General features: G+C 39.9%; 1 protein-coding gene across 3 annotated transcripts in view; it reads left to right on the top strand.

The window, feature by feature from the left end:
• Positions 1–19,398, top strand: part of ADCY1 (adenylate cyclase 1) — a 188,010-nt gene that overhangs the window by 152,790 nt on the left and 15,822 nt on the right. For all 3 annotated transcript variants that reach the window (XM_051612581.1, XM_051612580.1, XM_051612579.1), the window contains 6 exons: positions 1,635–1,724; positions 4,459–4,715; positions 5,338–5,464; positions 14,745–14,861; positions 16,292–16,438; positions 16,825–16,923. In XM_051612581.1, coding sequence (XP_051468541.1) covers positions 1,635–1,724; positions 4,459–4,715; positions 5,338–5,464; positions 14,745–14,861; positions 16,292–16,438; positions 16,825–16,923 — 837 coding nt within the window. The remainder of the gene's footprint in view (positions 1–1,634; positions 1,725–4,458; positions 4,716–5,337; positions 5,465–14,744; positions 14,862–16,291; positions 16,439–16,824; positions 16,924–19,398) is intronic.

Genomic DNA, 19,398 nt, shown 5'->3' with positions numbered 1-19,398 from the left:
TCAACAGCTGCACTGCAGTTGTAGGAAGCATCCCACCAAGTTTCAGTAATGGACACTAAGGCATAGTCTTCCAGCAACACAGTAGCTTCCAACTCCTCCTGTTTTGTTTCCCATGCTGCATGTGTTTGTGTAAAGGCACTTTAGATGGGCTGTTGGCCCTGTAATCTTTTTTGAGGAACATCACTTATTTCTCTTGAGGTGTTTCGTGGGTTGGCTCTTGAGGGGTGATAGACCTTCTGGTTTTCAGAAATACTAGCACTCTGCCCTGAAGATTCTGAGCTACTACACCAAGGCCCCTCTCTAGGAAGCCCAGTTACATTCCCAACCCCCTTTGAATCTAGTTTAAAGCCTTTTCTATGAGCCTCTCACCCTCCCATGGTTCATCTATAGTGGGCCTGGTTTATTCCCTTCCCCCTCCGAACCTGGTTTAAAGCCCTCTCAATGAGCCCCGCCAACTCCTGGCTTTTCCCCCTTGGTGACATTTGCCCTCCATCTTTGGCCAGTAGGCCTGGTGCCGTGTAAACATCCCCATTGTCAAAGAACCCAAAATTCCACAGATGGCACCAGCCTCTGAGCCACGAGTTAACCAGTTGTGCTTTCCTGTTCTTTTCAGTGTTCCCTGCCACTGGAATTGAAGAAAACACCTCCTGTGCCCCTGATCTCTCAACTGTTCAGCCCAGGGCCTCAACGTCCCTTTCTACCATACAAAACACAACTTTACTGAAAAATGTAGTAAGATTATAAAGCTTGTTGAAAACCACACAACAATATCACTCTCAAAACAGGTTACAACTGACAAAACTTAACATTGTTAGAAAAGATGCTACCCTTATGTGCTGAGAATAAGGTTAGAAACAGGGAGTGTGAGAGGGAGAGAGAGGGAGAGATGAAGAAAGAGGAGATAAAAAAGATATCACAACACTTGGATCCAGCAACAGTCTTGGCATGACGTTGTGTTCCTTGGACAGTGAGTGTATGCATCAAGCGTTCTGAGTCTGCCTCTTATATGCTACCTGATACTGCCTCTACTGGCTGAGGCTCTGCCTGCTTTGCACAGACTTTGTCTTGGGTTTGAGAACGTTCTGGAAATTAGTCAGTGGGGAATGGGAGTCCAGGTGTTGGGGCATGGCACCCCCCAACCTGGGTGACTGAGCAATGGCTCTAATTTTCTCACCTACGCTCTGTCCTTAAACTGGAAAGTGGTCTTTTGCAAGGTGGCACTCTGCCTCCTTGGGGCTCCTCTTGCCAGCCACTGTTTCCTGTTGAATAAGGACAGCATGCCATTTACCAGGGTGCCTGACAAAGGAGGGGCTTCCCTTGCAAGGACAATATTCAGTTTATCAGAGTGGCTGCCAAGCATGGGGATTCCCTTGTGAGAACAGTGTCCCAGTGGCTTATCAAATGGGGACTCCACCCAAGCACAACGTCCAGTTTGTCAAGGCGGCTGCTTTGAGACAAATATTCATTTCAGGACTCTACAACAATAATAGCTGCGTGTTTGTTTGAGGATTTGCAGTGCAGGCAAACAATTCTTATCCTTTATTCACTTTTTTAATAGACTACTAAAAAATAATAACCCCACACTAAAAAATATTTTTAAATCTTTATCTGTAAATCTTTTTTTTCTTCCTTAGTGTTTTCCAGGGTGCCTGACAATACAAATTCGTACCATTTTGTGTATTTTTATTGTGATCTTAATATACTCCGTGGCTCAAGGATGTGTGGTGAGTATTTAAATCACGTATCAATTTAGCATTCTATTTAAAGAACAACCTGATCCATTAAACACATACCATATTCTCATCTGGTGAATTCCTACTCTTTTTATTACTCATACTTGTAGAGCATGTTTCTTCAAAATTAATGCCTTCTGCTATACTTTTAACTTTCACTGTCCTGAGTCAGGGTGTTGAATGGCAAAGCTATTAGCAATTACACAGGTAACACCTATAGAATTTTTTATATCAGACTTTAGTATCACGTCCTTCTGATGTGATGTACTTTATTGGAAATTTATTTCTAAATGTTCAGCTTGCTTGCTAGTTCAATGGCTAATATTTTGTGACACACAAGGCGTGGTGTTAAACAACATAACTTATTTCTGTGTAGTAACATGAGGAGATCTTTCGTCCAGGCAGATCAGAAAAGATAACGAGATCTTTTTGTGTAGCAAGATCTTTTGGACAGTATTGTGTAAAAGAAGAGGTGCTTACATTGTGCTACTTACATGATGAATTCACATCTAATGTGTAGGAAGCTTCTCTTGTATGTAGTGAGCCTGTTCAATACTTCTGAAAACTGAGCTTCTTTTACTATAGATTAGCAGCTAGTTCTACATGGTGGACTTGAATGTCAGATGGGATTTAGACTTCCGCCCAAGTATTTGGCATTTAGTTGCCTTGTCAAATTCCTAGCACTAAATTTCAACATTTTGGCTGCTATTGATAATTAATTAAGCATGTTAGGGTACCCAAAGGAAAGAATCCACAAAAAAATAGCATGCTAAACACAACTGGAAATGTTTAGGAGGCAGATGTCTCAAATCATGCCTCTCTGTGGAATTTAGGCAAAGTGTTCTGATCAATAGGAGAACAGTAATTTCATGAGTAATTCACAGCTAACTGAGCTAACTGGTCAGACATTTCTGGGAATTCCTGAACGTCAGCTGTATAAGTAACACACAGCCCAAATAACACACAGACATATATATTGTTCTTAATATGCAGTGTCCAAAATGAACAGAGATGTGCAGTGCCTCCAGGCTAGTTAGTGTCTCAGCAAGTTCTGCATATCTCATTTTGGGACTGAGATTAATAGGACAGCTGTAACCTTTGCAGATCAGCCTCCATAGAGCTGAAACTTATTTTCACCAAATGAAAAAAGCACAACTGTTACTGAAAGATAGTGAAAATGAGAAACAGACATCATAAGGCCTAAGACAACATTGAATATCTGTGAAAGAAGGCAGATTAGAATTCAGGGCTTTCCACAAGGCAGTAAACATTCAGTTACAACTTAGAGTAGGTCACAAATACAACTCTATGCTTTATTTGAGAAAAAATAGCCTATAACCATATAAATGCTTAGGCTAAATGCTTAATCAGTAGAATTATTAGTTCCTGCAAAGTAACGCCTCTAGAATTCTCAGGTAGCAGAGGAGATAGGTGTTGAGGTTTCACGCTTAGCTGTAGAGAAATGGTGTTTTCCTGGATGAATTGCACAACATTTATGAAGCCTTCGTGCATGCCTCTTTTTTTGGATGAGTTTAAGGATATTGAACAAAACCACATTAAATGGATTTTTCACTTTATTTTTTTCTCATTTCCTAATGTTACTGGTTGTGAGTTTAACTCAGATTTTATCTTTTATGTCTAATCTTTTAAAATTACTACAATGCCCTGTATTGCTTAATTATGTTTCAACTTGTCAATTATTTTACAGGATGCTATAAAATTTCATTTGCAGTGTTTATGATGAAATAAAAAGGTCTAATAACACGCTTCAAAAGAGAAGCTTAAGTACAGGGCAGGGCTTATGTGACAGTGCCTGTTTAAATCAATGTTGCTACAATCCTACTCTCCCCGTTTATGCTATCTCTTATCCTCTCCCTTTGTTAGGAGTGAAGGTTGGAGAGCAATTAAAACTGAAGCTCTAGGGACTTTAACTATTTGCCAGAAATTCCTCCCTTGCTTGGGTAACAGCTCTGCAATGTGTACATGACATTGCCTTTGGAAGAAGCAGGTTCTATTCCCTCAAATTTACCATAGTAAATGCACCAAAACATTTTTTTTACTTCCCAGTCAAGGGAGACAAAATGGAACTCCTTGGATAACAGAAAGGGCAGGGATAATTAAAGATAAGGCCTAGTGTTTTAGTCATATGTGACAGCAGGAATAGCTCTGAAGTGGAGGAAATAGATTATTCATGTTTAGCTTTTCAGTCAAGATTAGAACATGTTTTATTTTATATTTGATTAAATGAAATAGATACAATTTGTATAGTCAATAAAACAAACACATGATCTAGTTGAAGGTGTCCCTGCCCATGGCAGGGGAGTTGGAACTGGTTGATCTTTAAGGTCCCTTCCAACCCAAACCATTGTATGATTCTTTCTGTGCTCTGTGCATGAACCTTTCTCACTCATATGGCCACATTTACTCAAGTTCCTGAATTTTGCAGGAATGTGTTGGCTTGAGAATCTCTTGGTTTTAAGCACTATTCAACTAAGCAGAGACTTCAGTTAGTTGGCCTTGTTGGCATATAATAAGCAAAGAGTGCCTCTCAGCAACTGAGGAAAGCATTACAGAAAATGGAGAGAGATTTTATTAGAGCAGTGAATTGGATGGGAACTCCGTATTTTCCCAATTAGAAATTAAATAGTCAGCCCCCATAGCAAGTGCATTTCTGTTTATTTCATATTTAACTTTCTCTCCTTCTTGCCTCTTCTGTGTTTTCTAGGTTGGCTGTATGCCGTGGGTTTGGAATACCAATTCCAGCAGTTCAATAGTTATCATTTCTCCTGGTGGAACAAATAAAACAATGAATGAACTTCCATGTGACACAGCCCACTATGCTTTCCTTTCCTGTGTAGTGGGAACTCTCACCTTGGCAATATTTCTACGTGTATCTTCCTTGCCAAAAATTATTCTCCTGCTTTTTGTTACAATTTTGTACATAATTATTCTGGAACTCAGTGGTTACAGAAAAGCAGTGGGGTAGGTATCTTGTGAAGTTAAAGCAATGAGTATTTTTGTATAGATAGTAATGACATTGACTACTCATCTGTGAACTGTCCTCTAGTATTCACCGCTGCTTAGGACTAAATATACACAGCAGAGCCTAAGAAATACTTAAGCCACCCTCTCCCCAGCAATTGTAGGATCTAGTAATATCCATCAACAAGAGATTATTTTGGGAACTAGCAACTGTTGTCCCATTATTCTATGTTTTTTGCCAATACACCTCAGCTGAATACACGGCAGTCTAATTATAATATCAAATAAAAAAACACTGTCAAAAATGTCACTTCCATATTTCAGCAGCCATCAAACAATTCAAATTTCATTTAAGCTTTTGAGTAGTTTTATATCCCCTAATTTAAAGCATGCACACACATTACAATAATGTAAAGCATTATAAAATCCTCATATAGTTGAACATTGTTGTAATGCGATGATCAGATTTACTTTCACCCATGCCCCTGCCCATATGAGCCTCTTCATAAAAGGTTAGTGGTTAGGGAGTATTCATATGTTCTACTATAGAATATTAAAAATATGCAGTATTATGTATTAGAAAATCTGAAAAAAACCCACTTACTTTCCTTTTATTTTTAAGGGGTGGCTCCTTTTATATGCGTGGCTATGAACCAATACTTGCCATTTTGCTATTTTCTTGTGCTTTGGCACTGCATTCCAGACAGGTGGATTTGAAGCTGCGTCTAGACTACCTCTGGGCTGTGCAGGTAAGACTTCTTTCTAGTATTCATGCACACAAAAATATGTCTGACTTTTTGTATTGGCTTGCAAATACTTTCTGAACAAATTAATTGGACTAAGACATTTTCAAAATTTTTCATGTCTATGGGGGTTTACAGAGAAAAATGATTGGAGCTTTCTTCCACAGACCTATAAAATTCTTTGGCCCTGGAGAAGTGATTTTTACTTTTTGTGTAGCTGTTCCATGAAAGTGTATTATTAATGAAGTAATATATTTATATGTAAGTTGCGTTATTAATAGAGCGAATTTCAAACATGGGAAATAGACTGTTAGCAATATAAACTCGAGATAAAGAAATTAAAACTGTGGGTTTTTATCGTCTTGTAAGACAAAAAGGAGTGAAAATAAATTGATATTCAGGTAAACTGAAAATAAGCAAATTAAACTGATGAAAGGGAATATTTGTACACATATCATGCAGTAAAATGATGGAACAGAAATTTATTTAGATACTGTTGCAAGCCAGTACCGGGGGGCTACCGGCTGTCAGTTGCTTTTGCGACTCCCCCTCCCGATGTGGAGGGGTTTGTGAGTAAGACCAAGGGTCACACGCGGCTGTGCCTCTCACAGAGGAACGGCCACCGCGGGACCGTGTTTCAGGGTGGTAGCTAGAAAGCACCCCCCCCACCACCACGCTCAGAAATTGCCTCTAAAGCCAAGATTTACTCCACAAACAAATCGGTTTATTAAGGGTTAACACAAACCGAGGGATGATGTTTAGGGACAATGCAAATGTGAATGGCTACCAGGGATATAAATATGTATATAGCAAGAAAGTGTCCTTTAGGGAGGCAATGCAAAGGTGCTTTTAAGGGAGAGGGTTAAGGACCAAACGGAGGAGGGAAGGAGTCAGTCCTCCTTAAGAGGTTGCGCTGTGTGTGCGAGTATGAGGAAAGGAGTGTGTGCTTGTCTGTGTCTGTGTGTGTCTGTGTGTGTCTGTGTCTGTGTGTGTGTGCAGGTGCAGCGGCCGCTGGTTTCCTCTCCACCGGCAGCAACACGGGGAGGGGGCTCCGGCCCCGACCCCAGGGCTCGGGACCCCGGCACACTCGGCGCTGAGGCTCAGGCTGGACCCAGGGCAGGCAGGCAGGGTCCCAGCACCAGTGTCCGCACCAGGGGGGTGTCCCACGCAGAAAGCATCCGAACGGGCCTCAGGGAGGAGGGAAGGGCCCACCTGCTGCACTCGCTGCCTTTGATACCCCCTGACCCACCTGTCCAGTCAGTGTCACTGTCCAGAGCCAATGAGCATCCATGAGCCCCACGTTAGGGCGGTGACTGCCAGGGGCACAGGGTGGCTTGTCATCCATCCTTTCTGTCCCAGACCTTTTGGGTTCAGTTGTCCTTGAGAAGCAAGTCTGTTTTAGTTTGTTAGCTAGGGATAATCAGGAGAGGCCTTTGCTGGCTTAAAAGGCATTTTGTGTAGACTTATATGGGGAAGAAAAGAACAGTTTCCCACAGATACCAAGTGCATGGACTTTTTTTTTGAAAATACATTTCCTATCATACTCATAGCAAAACTTACAGAAATTATATTAGCCGTAAGTAGGGACATAAGGAAATGTCTACCTCCTGGCATGCCTCTCAGCAGTCCCTGGTTCCACCTCCAAAGTGTTTCCCACTGGACCCTGGGGGAAGAAGAAAGTTGAAGAAGATGTAAGTTTTGTTTTGATGGAAATTGGAAGTTGCCTTTCTGATAAATCTTACAGTCGTACACTCATGCAGTTCACAGAGGTAGCATCCTGTTCTCACCTACACCCTGTTAACTATGCTGTTAAGAGGACGGTGTAAATCATCACAGTGCTTGCTCTTAAGTGTAAGATCAGGACTGGAACACATGGGTTAAACATATCCCTGACTCTACTGTGTTACCTAGAATGGAGAAGTCAGGAATTACTTAGCTCTGTTACCTTCTACTCTTATTAAAGTTTTTCAAGCTAACGGTGAAGCTCTGTTGAGATTTTTTTGTTTGTCTTGATGTCCCAGACCATGTCCACCTACTTTATAATTTAAGTTTCTCCTGTTCTGTAATTTCAGAGAACTCTGGGCTGCTTAATTGAATCAACAATGCATGATCATTTCATTTTTGTCCTATGCCCTGCAGAAGTTTGTTTTGGACAATAGTAAAGGAAGAAATATAATTTTTTTCTGTTTTCTTTGGGCCAGGTTGTACAGAAATACCTAATCTTCTACCATTATTGTTAAAAAGATTTTTAAAAATGTTTATTAAAAAAAATACTAAATTAAAACAGATTGCATTTACTCCAATGGACAATAAGGGGATGCCTATAAAATTTCAGTAATGTCTAGCATCATCTTCAGGTGCCATTTCAAAAGGTGCTTTTCATCTGAGAAGATCAAGTGCCATTTTCAGATATTCCAATTGCAAATCAGGTACTTATACAGTACCATCTTGTCTATAAGATTTGCATGATAATAATCAGAAGAAAAAAATCAGTGTAGGTAGAAAATTCAGAAATTAGGGATCAACATAACTACTATTCTTTGAAATCAGTTTGCTGGGTAGATGCTCGGCCTCCTTGGTGATCTGGCCATATACCATTGTTCTTCTCAATTCCACATGGAGGATCTAATCCCTATACAAAAAGTAATGAATAGCATTCTAAGAAATGTCGCTCTGGGTCCCACACCGTGTATGGGTTGTAAATTATATTGAATACAAGGGCTAAGTAACATAACATGTAGAGCTGTCAGAGAGGATCCAGAGAAGGGTCACAAAGATGATCAAAGGGCTGGAGCACCTTTGCTGTGAAGACAGGCTGAGGGAGTTGAGGATACTCAGACTGGAGAAGTCTTCAGAGAGACATTGTAATGGCCTTCCAGTACCTGAAGGGGCCTACAGGAAAGCTGGGGAGGAACATTTCACTAGAGAGGGTAGTAATAGGATGAGGGGTAACAGTTTTAAACTGAAAGAGGGTAGATTTAGGTTAGACATCAGGAAGAAATTCTTCACCATGAAGCCAGTAAGGTGCTGGAATAGGTTGCCTAGGGAGGTTGTGGAAGCCCCTCCCTGGAGGTGTTTAAGGCCAGGTTGGATGAGGCTTGTGCAGCCTGGTCTAGTGTGAGGTGTCCCTGCTCATAGCAGCGGGGTTGGAACCTGATAATCTTTAAGGTCTCTTAACCATTCTATGATTCTGTGATTCTAATCCTGTAAAAATGTTATCAGAAAAATCCATTTGTGGCACAAGCTGCAGGTAAAAGGTTTTCGTAGGTATTTTCACTTACTTCATCATGGAGAAAAAACTGCATGATATTTTAAACACTAAAAGTATCCTGCAATTAATGCCATTATTAATGATAGATAGATAGATAGATAGATAGATAGATAGATAGATAGATAGATAGATAGATAGATAGATAGATGTTCAGTGGTCTATGCTAAGTTCTGAGTAAAAGTGATTTCCACAGATTTTGTATGTCACATCAGGAAAAATGTGTTTTGAGGAAGAGCAGATTACAAACAAGAAAAACTGACTTAGAAAAATGATACAGTTTCAAGAAAAGTTAGTTTTATTTCCATGCATCTAAGTTACATAAGCAGAATAAAGATAATACAGTATGATTTTTGTACATCGTGTGGAAAAAACAGATGTTTCTGTTTGATGATCAGTTGTGAAAACATTTGTATTTGTATCTGCTGTTCACACCTCAGTGATGTTACAGGTTCTTGATGATTTTGGCAAATGTAACCTTTTAAAATATGACAGTATTTCCAGGAAATATCTGATTTTGTCGTTAGGGGTTTTTTTACAAGAAGTGGGAGAAGAAATTTATTTCATCGTTGATTAACTCTATATGCCTCATATGCTCATATGACAATGACTGTGAATAGCAAATATAGTAGCATTTTGTTTATTTGTGACTGATAATAACTTTTTCTTATGTGAGTTACACAACAAAACTGGGGGGGAAAAAGACAAATAAATATAGTCAATATATTTATGAAGAAGCTAACACTGCCAAGAAAATGGAGTAGCTCACTCATAAGGATTTGTCAGAGAGCAAAAATAAGAATAAATAATTTGACTCTTGCATTCTTTAGGTTACACTAGAATATGATTCAGCTATGTTTTGAAATCCGTGACACTTGTAAAAAATATGTATTTTACAGTCAGCAAGGAAGACTTGCTAGGTGTGCTTTTCACTTCTTAAAAATCTGGCCCTGTAGCAGCATTGTGATGGGCGTGTTCCTTGTGTTTTTAGTGCCACCTTCAGGTAGAAAGATGATGTTTCTGCGGCACCAGTGCCCAACTTCTTTTTAGCTGTATCTTTCAACAGTGGATCTTCGTGTGACAGCTCTTCAGTGGCATTGCTACAGCATTTTTTTTCTTATTATAATAGAATTGTAGAATGGTTCAGGTTGGAAGGGGCCAATGCCCTGCAGTAACAACTTGATCGGGTTGCTCAGAGCCCCATCTTATGTGCCCTTGAATGCTTCCAGGGATGAGGCTTCCACAGCTTCTCTGGGAAACCTGTTCCAGTGTCTCACCACCCTCACACTAAAGAATTTCTTGCTGGTATCTAATCTAAATCTACCTTCTTTCAGTTTAAAACTATTACCCCTTGTCCTATCACTACAGGCCCTGATAAAAGTTTGTCCCCATCTTTCTTATAGGCCCCCTTTAAGTACTGAAAGGCCTTATTAAACAATCACCTGGTAGCTCAGCTGGTACACCAGCTCAGAGCACTTTCTGAACAGAGAATGTGTAACCAATTACCAGCATTGTAATAACTGTGAGATGCTGTGTAACTTTAAAAAAAATTATACCTGCTTACTATTTTGATGTCAAATGCCATAGTACCAAAGAACATGTTAAATTTTGAAGCAAGAACAAAGCCTGCTTTTAAATACTGCGGCTCTGCAAATTTAGTTAAATTCTGCAAAATGAACTAGCTGCCACAAATACCAAACAGGTACAAGCAAAAAACAGAATGTGAAAAACCATGTTGCTCATGCATATATGCTTTTTTTCTTATTTTCATAATAATCTGCCTTGGTTTTTGAGCCAACAGCTATTACATAAGTATGCTGGCACCTTTCCTTAATTAACCAGTAGGAATACGGACAAATAGACAAAGCTTTGGATGCTATTTAGCTTTCTGAATAATATTTCCACTTGGAATGAAAATTCCTGTGATCTGTGCTATTTTAATCTTCTTTCTCCAGCCCTAAGTACTACTTCTTTCTCAATGTCTGTTTTGCCTGGGAAAGGGTTGATGCCTGCACATTCTTTTATCTGAGTTGCTCAAAGAGTAGATACTAGGAGTTCATGATTCACAAGGAGGAAAGACAGTTTTCGTTGCATCCCCCTTCTGGGGAGAAAACAGGAAGCTGGAAAAAGATCCGGAAATAACAGTAATCAGTTTACTTCCCTCCACACAGAGCCATATGACTGGATAGTTTTAGAGTCCTTACTGCTGAACATGACCAAGAGTTTTTTAATCTCACTTTCACTTCTTAGCTTCTGTTGCAAGAGACAGAAGGAGACCTTTCCTCTTTTCCTAGACATCTCCTAAGGGGTTGTATACATGAGAGCTGTCTTAGGCAGTGCAGGGCAAGACGATGGATACTCAAACCCTAAACAGTAGTAGCAGAGAAGGTACACTTCAGTTCATATTCCTAGCAAATCACTTTAATAAAGGCAGGCTGTTAGATGTTTGATATGTCTGGATGGTGTAAGTGCAGTCCATGCAGAAACTCTGGTGCGGGTACCAGCAACAATATAAGAGTATTAACCCAGTGTGTGGTTGTCATGGCTTGATAAAGCTAATACACCTGGCTTTTCTCAGAATCATTCTGGTTGGAAAAGACCTTTAAGATCATCTAGTCCAACCATAACCCAACTCTACCAAGGTGCCATGAGTGCTCCAAAATAGGAGGCCGAGCAGCAAATTGCACAGGTCACACACCTGTGTGTATGCCATTCCCATGGTATGCCATTCACACAGTCATGTCCTGATTGCAGTCTTGAGTTGACCGACTGTTTGCAATGCAGCGATAATTGTCTTAAACCATGGAGGTGTACCAATGTATTTAGGAGAAGTGTGTTTCAAAAGTGTACCCTCTCACTTCCCTGTTTGAGCTGACAGAAAGCACCAAGGTGTAGTTGTTTGTGATGGCACTAATGACTAATTAGCTCAGAAAGTATGCTATGTTAATTCCATAAGCATTGTGCTTCTAGGTCTGGGGCTTGGTCAGGCAGAGCTAACACAGCTTATTCTTTGTGGCACTGAACCATAGGGAGAAAGTTCACTCATCTCTCAGTGTTGGCTAGGAAGTGCCTGACCTGAAATAGGCCAGGGCACAGAACACTAAGAGCGGTTGACCTACATTCCCCTCATTCTGCTTTTTGCATAATTTCTCTCTATTTAGGGTTTGCTACCATTACTTCCCATGTTATTATTCAAGGGCCCAGGGAGGTGGTGGAGTCAGCGTCCCTGAAGTGTTTAAAAGAAATATGGATGTGGTGCTTAGGAACATGATTTAAGCACTGAACAGGTAGATTAGGTTATGGTTGGTGGATTTAGGTTATGGTTGGACTTGATGATCTTCAAGGTCTTTTCCAACCAGGATGATTCTGTGATTCTGTGACCTTAATGGCTTTCATCTCATTTCTGGCAACTGAACCTTCTCAGAATCAAGATTTTAGTTATCAGTTTGTCATCTTAAGAGGGGAAGAGACACTTGCTAGGTGTGTTGGGAACGTAGCTTCTACTGTGCTTCTTAGCACTGGTGACATCCTTGATGCCTTTTCTTGCTCTTAAAGGATTTTGCCACCCCTTCTGCCATTACTTTGGTAGTTTGGTTTGAGCCACTATCTCTTCACTCAAGAGCTCAGTTCTCAGGCTCTTAGTCATGGCTGTGGTTCCATCATTGTAAAAATGGTCCCACTCATACCTGCACTGACAGAGTCATGCCACTGGCATTTCTCTCTCAGTAGTCTCATGACCATATTGAAGTGACATAGAGAGAAGGAGAAAAGCCATCACAAGCCTTAAGGATCTGTCAGAAGGAAACAACCAGAAAACCAACAGGCTGAAGTGTCCTTTCATATTTATTTTATGTTGATATATTAGAATTTTATTTCTGTGCATCAGTGACTGGTCCAGCAACACAACCAAGGTCACAAGGTTCTGCTTCAGTGCTGGCAGCTTTATCCTTGTGCTGTGGCTTGCTCTGAAACCTTTATTGTGAATCATACACAGTGGTAGGAAACACTACATAGTGCTAAAGAACCAACCATATCTTTCAAAATTAACACTTTGGTTGATAACTGGGCAAGGCAGATCAGAAATGAACAGCAGCTGCCAGTGATTAAGAAACATGACTATCCATTCAATGCATCAAACTGATTACTCCACTTAACTACCCTTGCTTGATTACTTTGACTTGTCCAGAAGTCTCTACGCCCTGATCCAAAGGTGTGCTGTTCTTTAGGCTGCTTTTCTGCCCCATTTTGTATTGGGAGCTTAACTGAGAACCTTAAAATGTCCCTGGGGAACATTGGGAAGAAATGGGAAGAAAATAACAAAAAAGTTCTTTATTCAAATAATAGAGAAATGGTTAAGCAAGCCCAGAATATATTATTTTTTTATTCAGAGCATGGATTCACTTTGCAAATCTCTTTGCTGTCATCAGAGTAAAATTTCCCATATTCCAGTATGATGTAAAAATGGAGTTGTAAGCTTGGTTTGGATTTTCAGCTGGAAAAAGCTTTGTATTTTTACTACTAGAACATTTACATTCTAGTTAGAGTAAATGTAAGAGGCTACTACCAATTTTTATAGACGACAGTAAGTCAGAGTTCTACCACTGAAACAGGGAAGGACATTTTAAGAAAACAGCATACGAAGTATAAAGAGCAAAAAAAAGTGTCAGGAAAACGATTCACAGACAGGAAATAGATGCTTGCATAGAATAAAAATTCCTGATAAATTTCTTGCAGAGATTAACTACTATTTAATGTTTACTGATATTTCACTTCTGGAATAAATTCTGATTCTTATTATAGAAAATAGAGGAAGAGTTGAGAATTTATTTCCATTCTTTTTTGGCATTCTTTCTACTTGTAAATAAGTTTAAGAATACAGAAGTAAACTGCAAGGCAAAGCAGACTGTGTTATTTGAATAAAAAGGTTGTTTTCTAAGTATTGTCATGGAAAAAAAATCACAGTAAAAGAATAAAGACTATACAAATGCAAGAGGTCTCTGGTTTTCTGCTACGTAGACAGGAATGGATAGCGAGAAAAGTATGTGGACTTTGTAATAGATCTTGTTAGCAAATTCTAGATAAAAAAAGAACACCAACAAAGATTAGAGCAAGTTCTTGAGTGGTTTACATGATTGTAGTTTCTCAATAAAGACTGAGAATTTGGCCTTTCAGTCTTCTGCTGACTGTAACTAGATAAATAAAATCATATTGGGATCATGGCAGAAGATTTGTGTTACAGTTCTGTGAGTGTAATTGAAGAGCAAAGAATAAGCTGTGATTTCTGAGATTAACTATATGGTATTGATCAAATGTTTTCTAATTGAAGTAAGATGTGGGGCCAAAAGTCACTCTAACAACAAGGAGCAAGTTCCAGAGAATTGGTTTCGCAGAACAGTTACTAATGACGAGGCTGGAATTTGCAAACCTGGGAGTTCCAAATTCCTAGATTTTCAGTATTTTTCCAATAAGAAGTCTGATTTTTAGAATTGTTTCCTAATGCATAACTCCTACGAACTCCCATGAATCAAGACACTTGAAGTTATTGTCTTACTAGGTCTGTTGTCATTTTACTGCAAAATTATGTAGGTTTGCTTTAAGCACTGGTGATTCTCCAGGCTTCTCCTTTTTGAAGGATGAATTCAGTAAGACTGTCACTGGCTCCACCTACCTGGGAAGCAATTGGCTTCCAAGGCCAATGTGATTTAAGTGGGATTATTCTATCTTTTTACTCTGTAAAAATATAAATAAAAGAACAGAGAACTACAGAAGACACTTAGCTGATCAAGACCTGAAAGTAGTCTTAAGATATTTTAGCTTCATTACCAAGGATTTAAAGGGATTTTGCACTGATATAAAAACATGGTATAGGAGAGAACTGTTCCCACTCCACTTTGCAGGCATAATTTTGCTTAGTTTAATTTGAAAGGATGAAGTAATAGAAGCTATTTTAATGGCTTTGGGTTGTTTGTTTTTTTTTTTTCTTTTTGGAAAGGCGTTTCTTTTTCCCTGTCCCCACAGGCAGAAGAAGAGAGAGATGATATGGAGAGAGTCAAGCTGGATAACAAAAGAATTCTCTTCAACCTGTTGCCAGCACATGTTGCACAGCACTTTCTTATGTCTAATCCAAGAAATATGGTAAACCAAGATAAAATTTAAATGCATGGTGATGTTGTGTGGGTATGATCCTGTATAGCTTGGGTCACCTTTCAACTATATATTTTCAAGAAAGGATTTGACTTACATAATTTTATTCATGTTGAAAGGAATGGTTTTGCAGAAGGTTGTGTTCAATAATTAGATTGGCATTATTTCTTTTGATGCAGTGTCGTCTCTCTGAGGAATTCTAATAAAAAGCACAATAAGGGAGTGTTGTGTCATTCCACATTGATACAGCCAGGTGTTGGCATGCAAATAACTAATTTTATTTTAAAACAATTTAGAATATTGGGATTTATCACCATATTTCCTGAGCTCAATTTGGTTCTACATGGTGAAACACAAAATTGTTCTGGTTGGAAAGACCTTTAAGATCATCGAATCCAACCATAACTTATCTCTACCAACCACTAACTCTACCAAGTCCAGTGCTTAATACATGTTCCTAAAGCACCACATCTACATGGCCTTTAAATACCTCCCTGGGAAGGTGATTCAGCCACCTCCCTGGGAACCCTATTTAAGTATTTGATAACCCTTTCAGTGAAGAACTTTCTTCTAATATATAATCTAAACCTCCCCTGATAAAACTTGAGGTCATTTCCTCTTGTCCTGTGAGGTGTATGAACTGTCAGACAGTTCCGTATAAATCCTTGTAGTACTAGAAATATGCTGCCATTACCAAATCCATTAATTTAAAGTTAAAAATGGAGAATTTTACAACCCAAGGAAGATACAGTAGCTTTTAACAGCAAAGGCTGCAGTGATTAAGTAAAGTGATTTAGGAAGCCCTTAGTTCTTGCAGTGCAGCTGAAATACCTGCAGCACTGAAGTAGCTGTAATGGCTATGATACTGCTCTTGAGAGTTTGGGTCAATATGTTTGAACCACAAAAGAGTGGTTTTACTTTCCATGAGCCCTCCAAATTCTTAAGCAAAAACCTTACCATACAGAACAGCGTTGTATTATTAATGTTGAATACAGGACTCTGCAACTCAGTGAAAGACATGACAGAATGATGCTGATTTTGTACTGCACAGTAAAATTGTCCTGTCTCCTATTTTAGTTATAAAGCAAAGCTTAGAAAAATGCAGTTATATTTGTCATACAATAAAAGTTCTACAGCTGCTAAGCTGTTATTTTCTACAAAAATTTTAGTCACTGCTTTCATGTCTAAACAGAGAAAAATACTAAGTTGTTTTAAATGGGTTTCTTAGGTGTTTATTTGCTTTTGTGTTTTTGAGTGGAGAGACCTTTCAACATTTTTTAAATATGGATGGTTTTTCTCTCTATCAAAAGTGATGGCTTTTGTCCTAGCTATTGCTTGGCAGTAGAATAGATACCATAATAATGATGCCTGGTGTAGATTAATCTTTTAAAATAAAAATTGTATCTGCTCATAAACTGCAGGACCTTTATTACCAGTCATATTCACAAGTGGGAGTGATGTTTGCTTCCATCCCAAATTTCAATGATTTCTACATCGAATTGGATGGCAATAACATGGGAGTGGAATGTTTACGCCTGTTAAATGAAATTATTGCTGATTTTGATGAGGTAAGGTCTGAACACTTTGTCTTTTGAACATCTCAGTTCTACCAGTTACTATAAACAGAGATTATCTGTAGCAGCTCAGTGTATCTTGAACTGCCTAATAAAGCACTACTGTTAACTTTCTATTTAATTGTAGCTGGTGTCCACTGGGCTTCTCCAAAGTGCCTGGTTTGTATTTTTAGGCATGTGTATCTGACCTCAGATTCCCCTAGTAGAGGAAGAGTATTTAGATGTGAATTAATGGTAGTTTTTTCAATGACCTCAAAGTGGTCAAGCCTTAGTTTACCAAAACTAATAGGGTTTAATCAACTTGCACATAGTATCTGATAACTATGGTTGCTTGTCTAAAATATTATGTAATATTTAACAGTTTTATGTTTTAAACAAAGCTCATGGACAAAGAATATTACAAGGATATAGAAAAAATCAAGACAATCGGAAGTACCTATATGGCAGCTGTGGGACTTGTACCTACTTCAGGTACTAAGGTAAGAAGATTTTAAATGACAGTCATTCATGGAGGAAGAACATCAGAAACACAACAAACTCTGTGTGATTATAGATAACTTGTATTACTTCTTCACAACAATTTAAATCTGAAATTCAAAGCGCAACTGTAGCTTGAAAAGAATAATTGCTATTCTAGCAGTTGCTCTTGTGGCTTCATTTAGTATTTAATTGTCTTCAGCTCTGGATTCTTTGCAAATTGATAATCTCCTTACTCAGAGTGGTAGTGTTTTAAACTCAGTGTCTTACGTGACCTTGTAAGATGCAGGGAAGTACTCTAGGTGTAATGAATTTCTGCAAAACTGACATAAGAATATTAAAATGTGACTGTTTTTCCATTTTTTATATTGAAATTGAGGTGCAACCTACAATCAAAACAAGCAGCCTCTCTCAGACACCATTGAGGACAGGAACTTAGTTTTAGGTATATTGCTGCACTTTACCCTGGTCCCTCCAAATAATCTCGTTTTTCTCTCTCCTGCTAGCATTCTTTTTACCACTTTATTTACTCAGCAATAAAAAAAGTCAAAGTAATTTCACACCTGCTAGTTCTGGGGATCTGTTCCTCTGTATCCTCATTAGTACTCCTAAATGTCTTTCTCACCTTAAGATTTTGTCTCGGGGCAGAGATTTCCTAGATTTGCATGTAGCATCTGTAAAAGCAGAGAACCCTGTGGACAACGGGGCCAACAAAACTAATACCAGAGGCAATATAGGCCCACTGCTGAATGAGGCGGGTGCCCTGGTGACAGAGGATTTAAAGAAGGCAGAGGTGCTGAATGCCTTCTTTGCCTCTGTCTTTACTCCTGCAGGCTTTCCCCAGGAGCCCCAGTTTCATATAGCCCCAGCAGAAGTCAAGATAAAGGAGGAGTTTGCCCAGGTAGATGAGGATTGGGTTAGGGATCAGTTGCGTAATCTGGACATCCATAAATCGATGGGTCCGGATGAAATGCATCCAAGGGTGCTGAGGGAGCTGGCGGAGGTCATTGCTAGTCCACTCTCCATCATCTTCGGTAAGTCATGGGTAACAGGAGAGGTGCCTGAGGACTGGAGGATAGCAAATGTCACTCCAGTCTACAAGAAGGGCAAGAAGGAGGACCCGGGTAACTATAGACCGGTCAGCCTCACCTCCATCCCTGGAAAGGTGATGGAACAACTTGTCCTTGGCACTATCTCTAGGCATATCAAGGACATGGGGGTCATCAAGAGCAGTCAACATGGTTTTACCAAGGGTAAGTCATGTTTGACTAACCTCATAGCCTTCTATGAGGAAATTACTAGGTGGATAGATGATGGTAGAGCAGTAGATGTGGTCTGTCTTGATTTCAGTAAAGCATTTGACACTGTCTCCCACAGCATCCTTGTAGATAAGTTGATCAAGTATGGGTTTGATGATCAGGCAGTGAGGTGGATCAAGAACTGGTTGAAAGGAAGAAGTCAGAGAGTTGTAGTCAATGGGGAAGAATCTAGTTGGAGGCCTGTGACTAGTGGAGTCCCTCAGGGGTCGGTACTGGGACCGGTGTTGTTCAACATCTTCATCAACGACCTGGATGAGGGTACAGAATGTACCCTCAGCAAGTTTGCTGATGACACCAAGCTGGGAGGAGTGGCTGACACACCAGAAGGCTGTGCTGCCATTCAGAGGGACTTAGACAGGCTGGAGACTTGGGCGGGGAAAAACCTGATGAAGTTCAACAAGGGCAAGTGTAGAGTTTTGCATTTGGGGAAGAAAAATGTCATGCACCAGTACAGGCTGGGGGCTGACCTGCTTGAGAGCAGTGTAGGTGAAAGGGACCTGGGGGTCCTGGTAGACAGGAGGATGACCATGAGCCAGCAGTGTGCCCTTGTGGCTAAGAAGGCCAATGGCATCCTGGGGTGCATTAGAAAGGGTGTGGTTAGTAGGTCAAGAGAGGTTCTCCCCCGCCTCTATTCTGCATTCGTGAGGCCGCATCTGGAGTATTGTGTCCAGTTCTGGGCCCCTCAGTTCAAGAAGGACAGGGAAGTGCTTGAAAGAGTCCAGCGCAGAGCCACAAAGATGATGAAGGGAGTGGAACATCTCCCTTATGAGGAAAGGCTGAGGGAGCTGGGTCTCTTTAGTTTGGAGAAAAGGAGACTGAGGGGTGACCTCATCAATGTTTACAAATACGTAAAGGGTGAGTGTCAAGAAGATGGAGTTAAGCTTTTTTCAGTGATGACCAGTGATAGGACAAGGAGTAATGGATACAAATTGGAGCATAGGAGGTTTAAGGTCAATATCAGAAAAAAAATTTTTACTGTGAGAGTGACAGAGCACTGGAACAGGCTGCCCAGAGAGGTTATGGAATCTCCTTCTCTGGGGACATTCAAGACCCGCCTGGACGCCTTCCTGTGTGATGTACTCTAGGTGACCCTGCTCTGGCGGGGGGGTTGGACTAGATGATCTTTCGAGGTCCCTTCCAACCCCTAGGATTCTACGA

Source organism: Apus apus, chromosome 2, assembly GCF_020740795.1.
Source record: "Apus apus isolate bApuApu2 chromosome 2, bApuApu2.pri.cur, whole genome shotgun sequence".
NCBI classification, from domain to species: Eukaryota; Metazoa; Chordata; class Aves; order Apodiformes; family Apodidae; genus Apus; species Apus apus.
The sequence above is the reverse complement of the archived record's forward strand: the minus strand, read 5'-3'. Positions and strand labels throughout refer to the sequence as shown.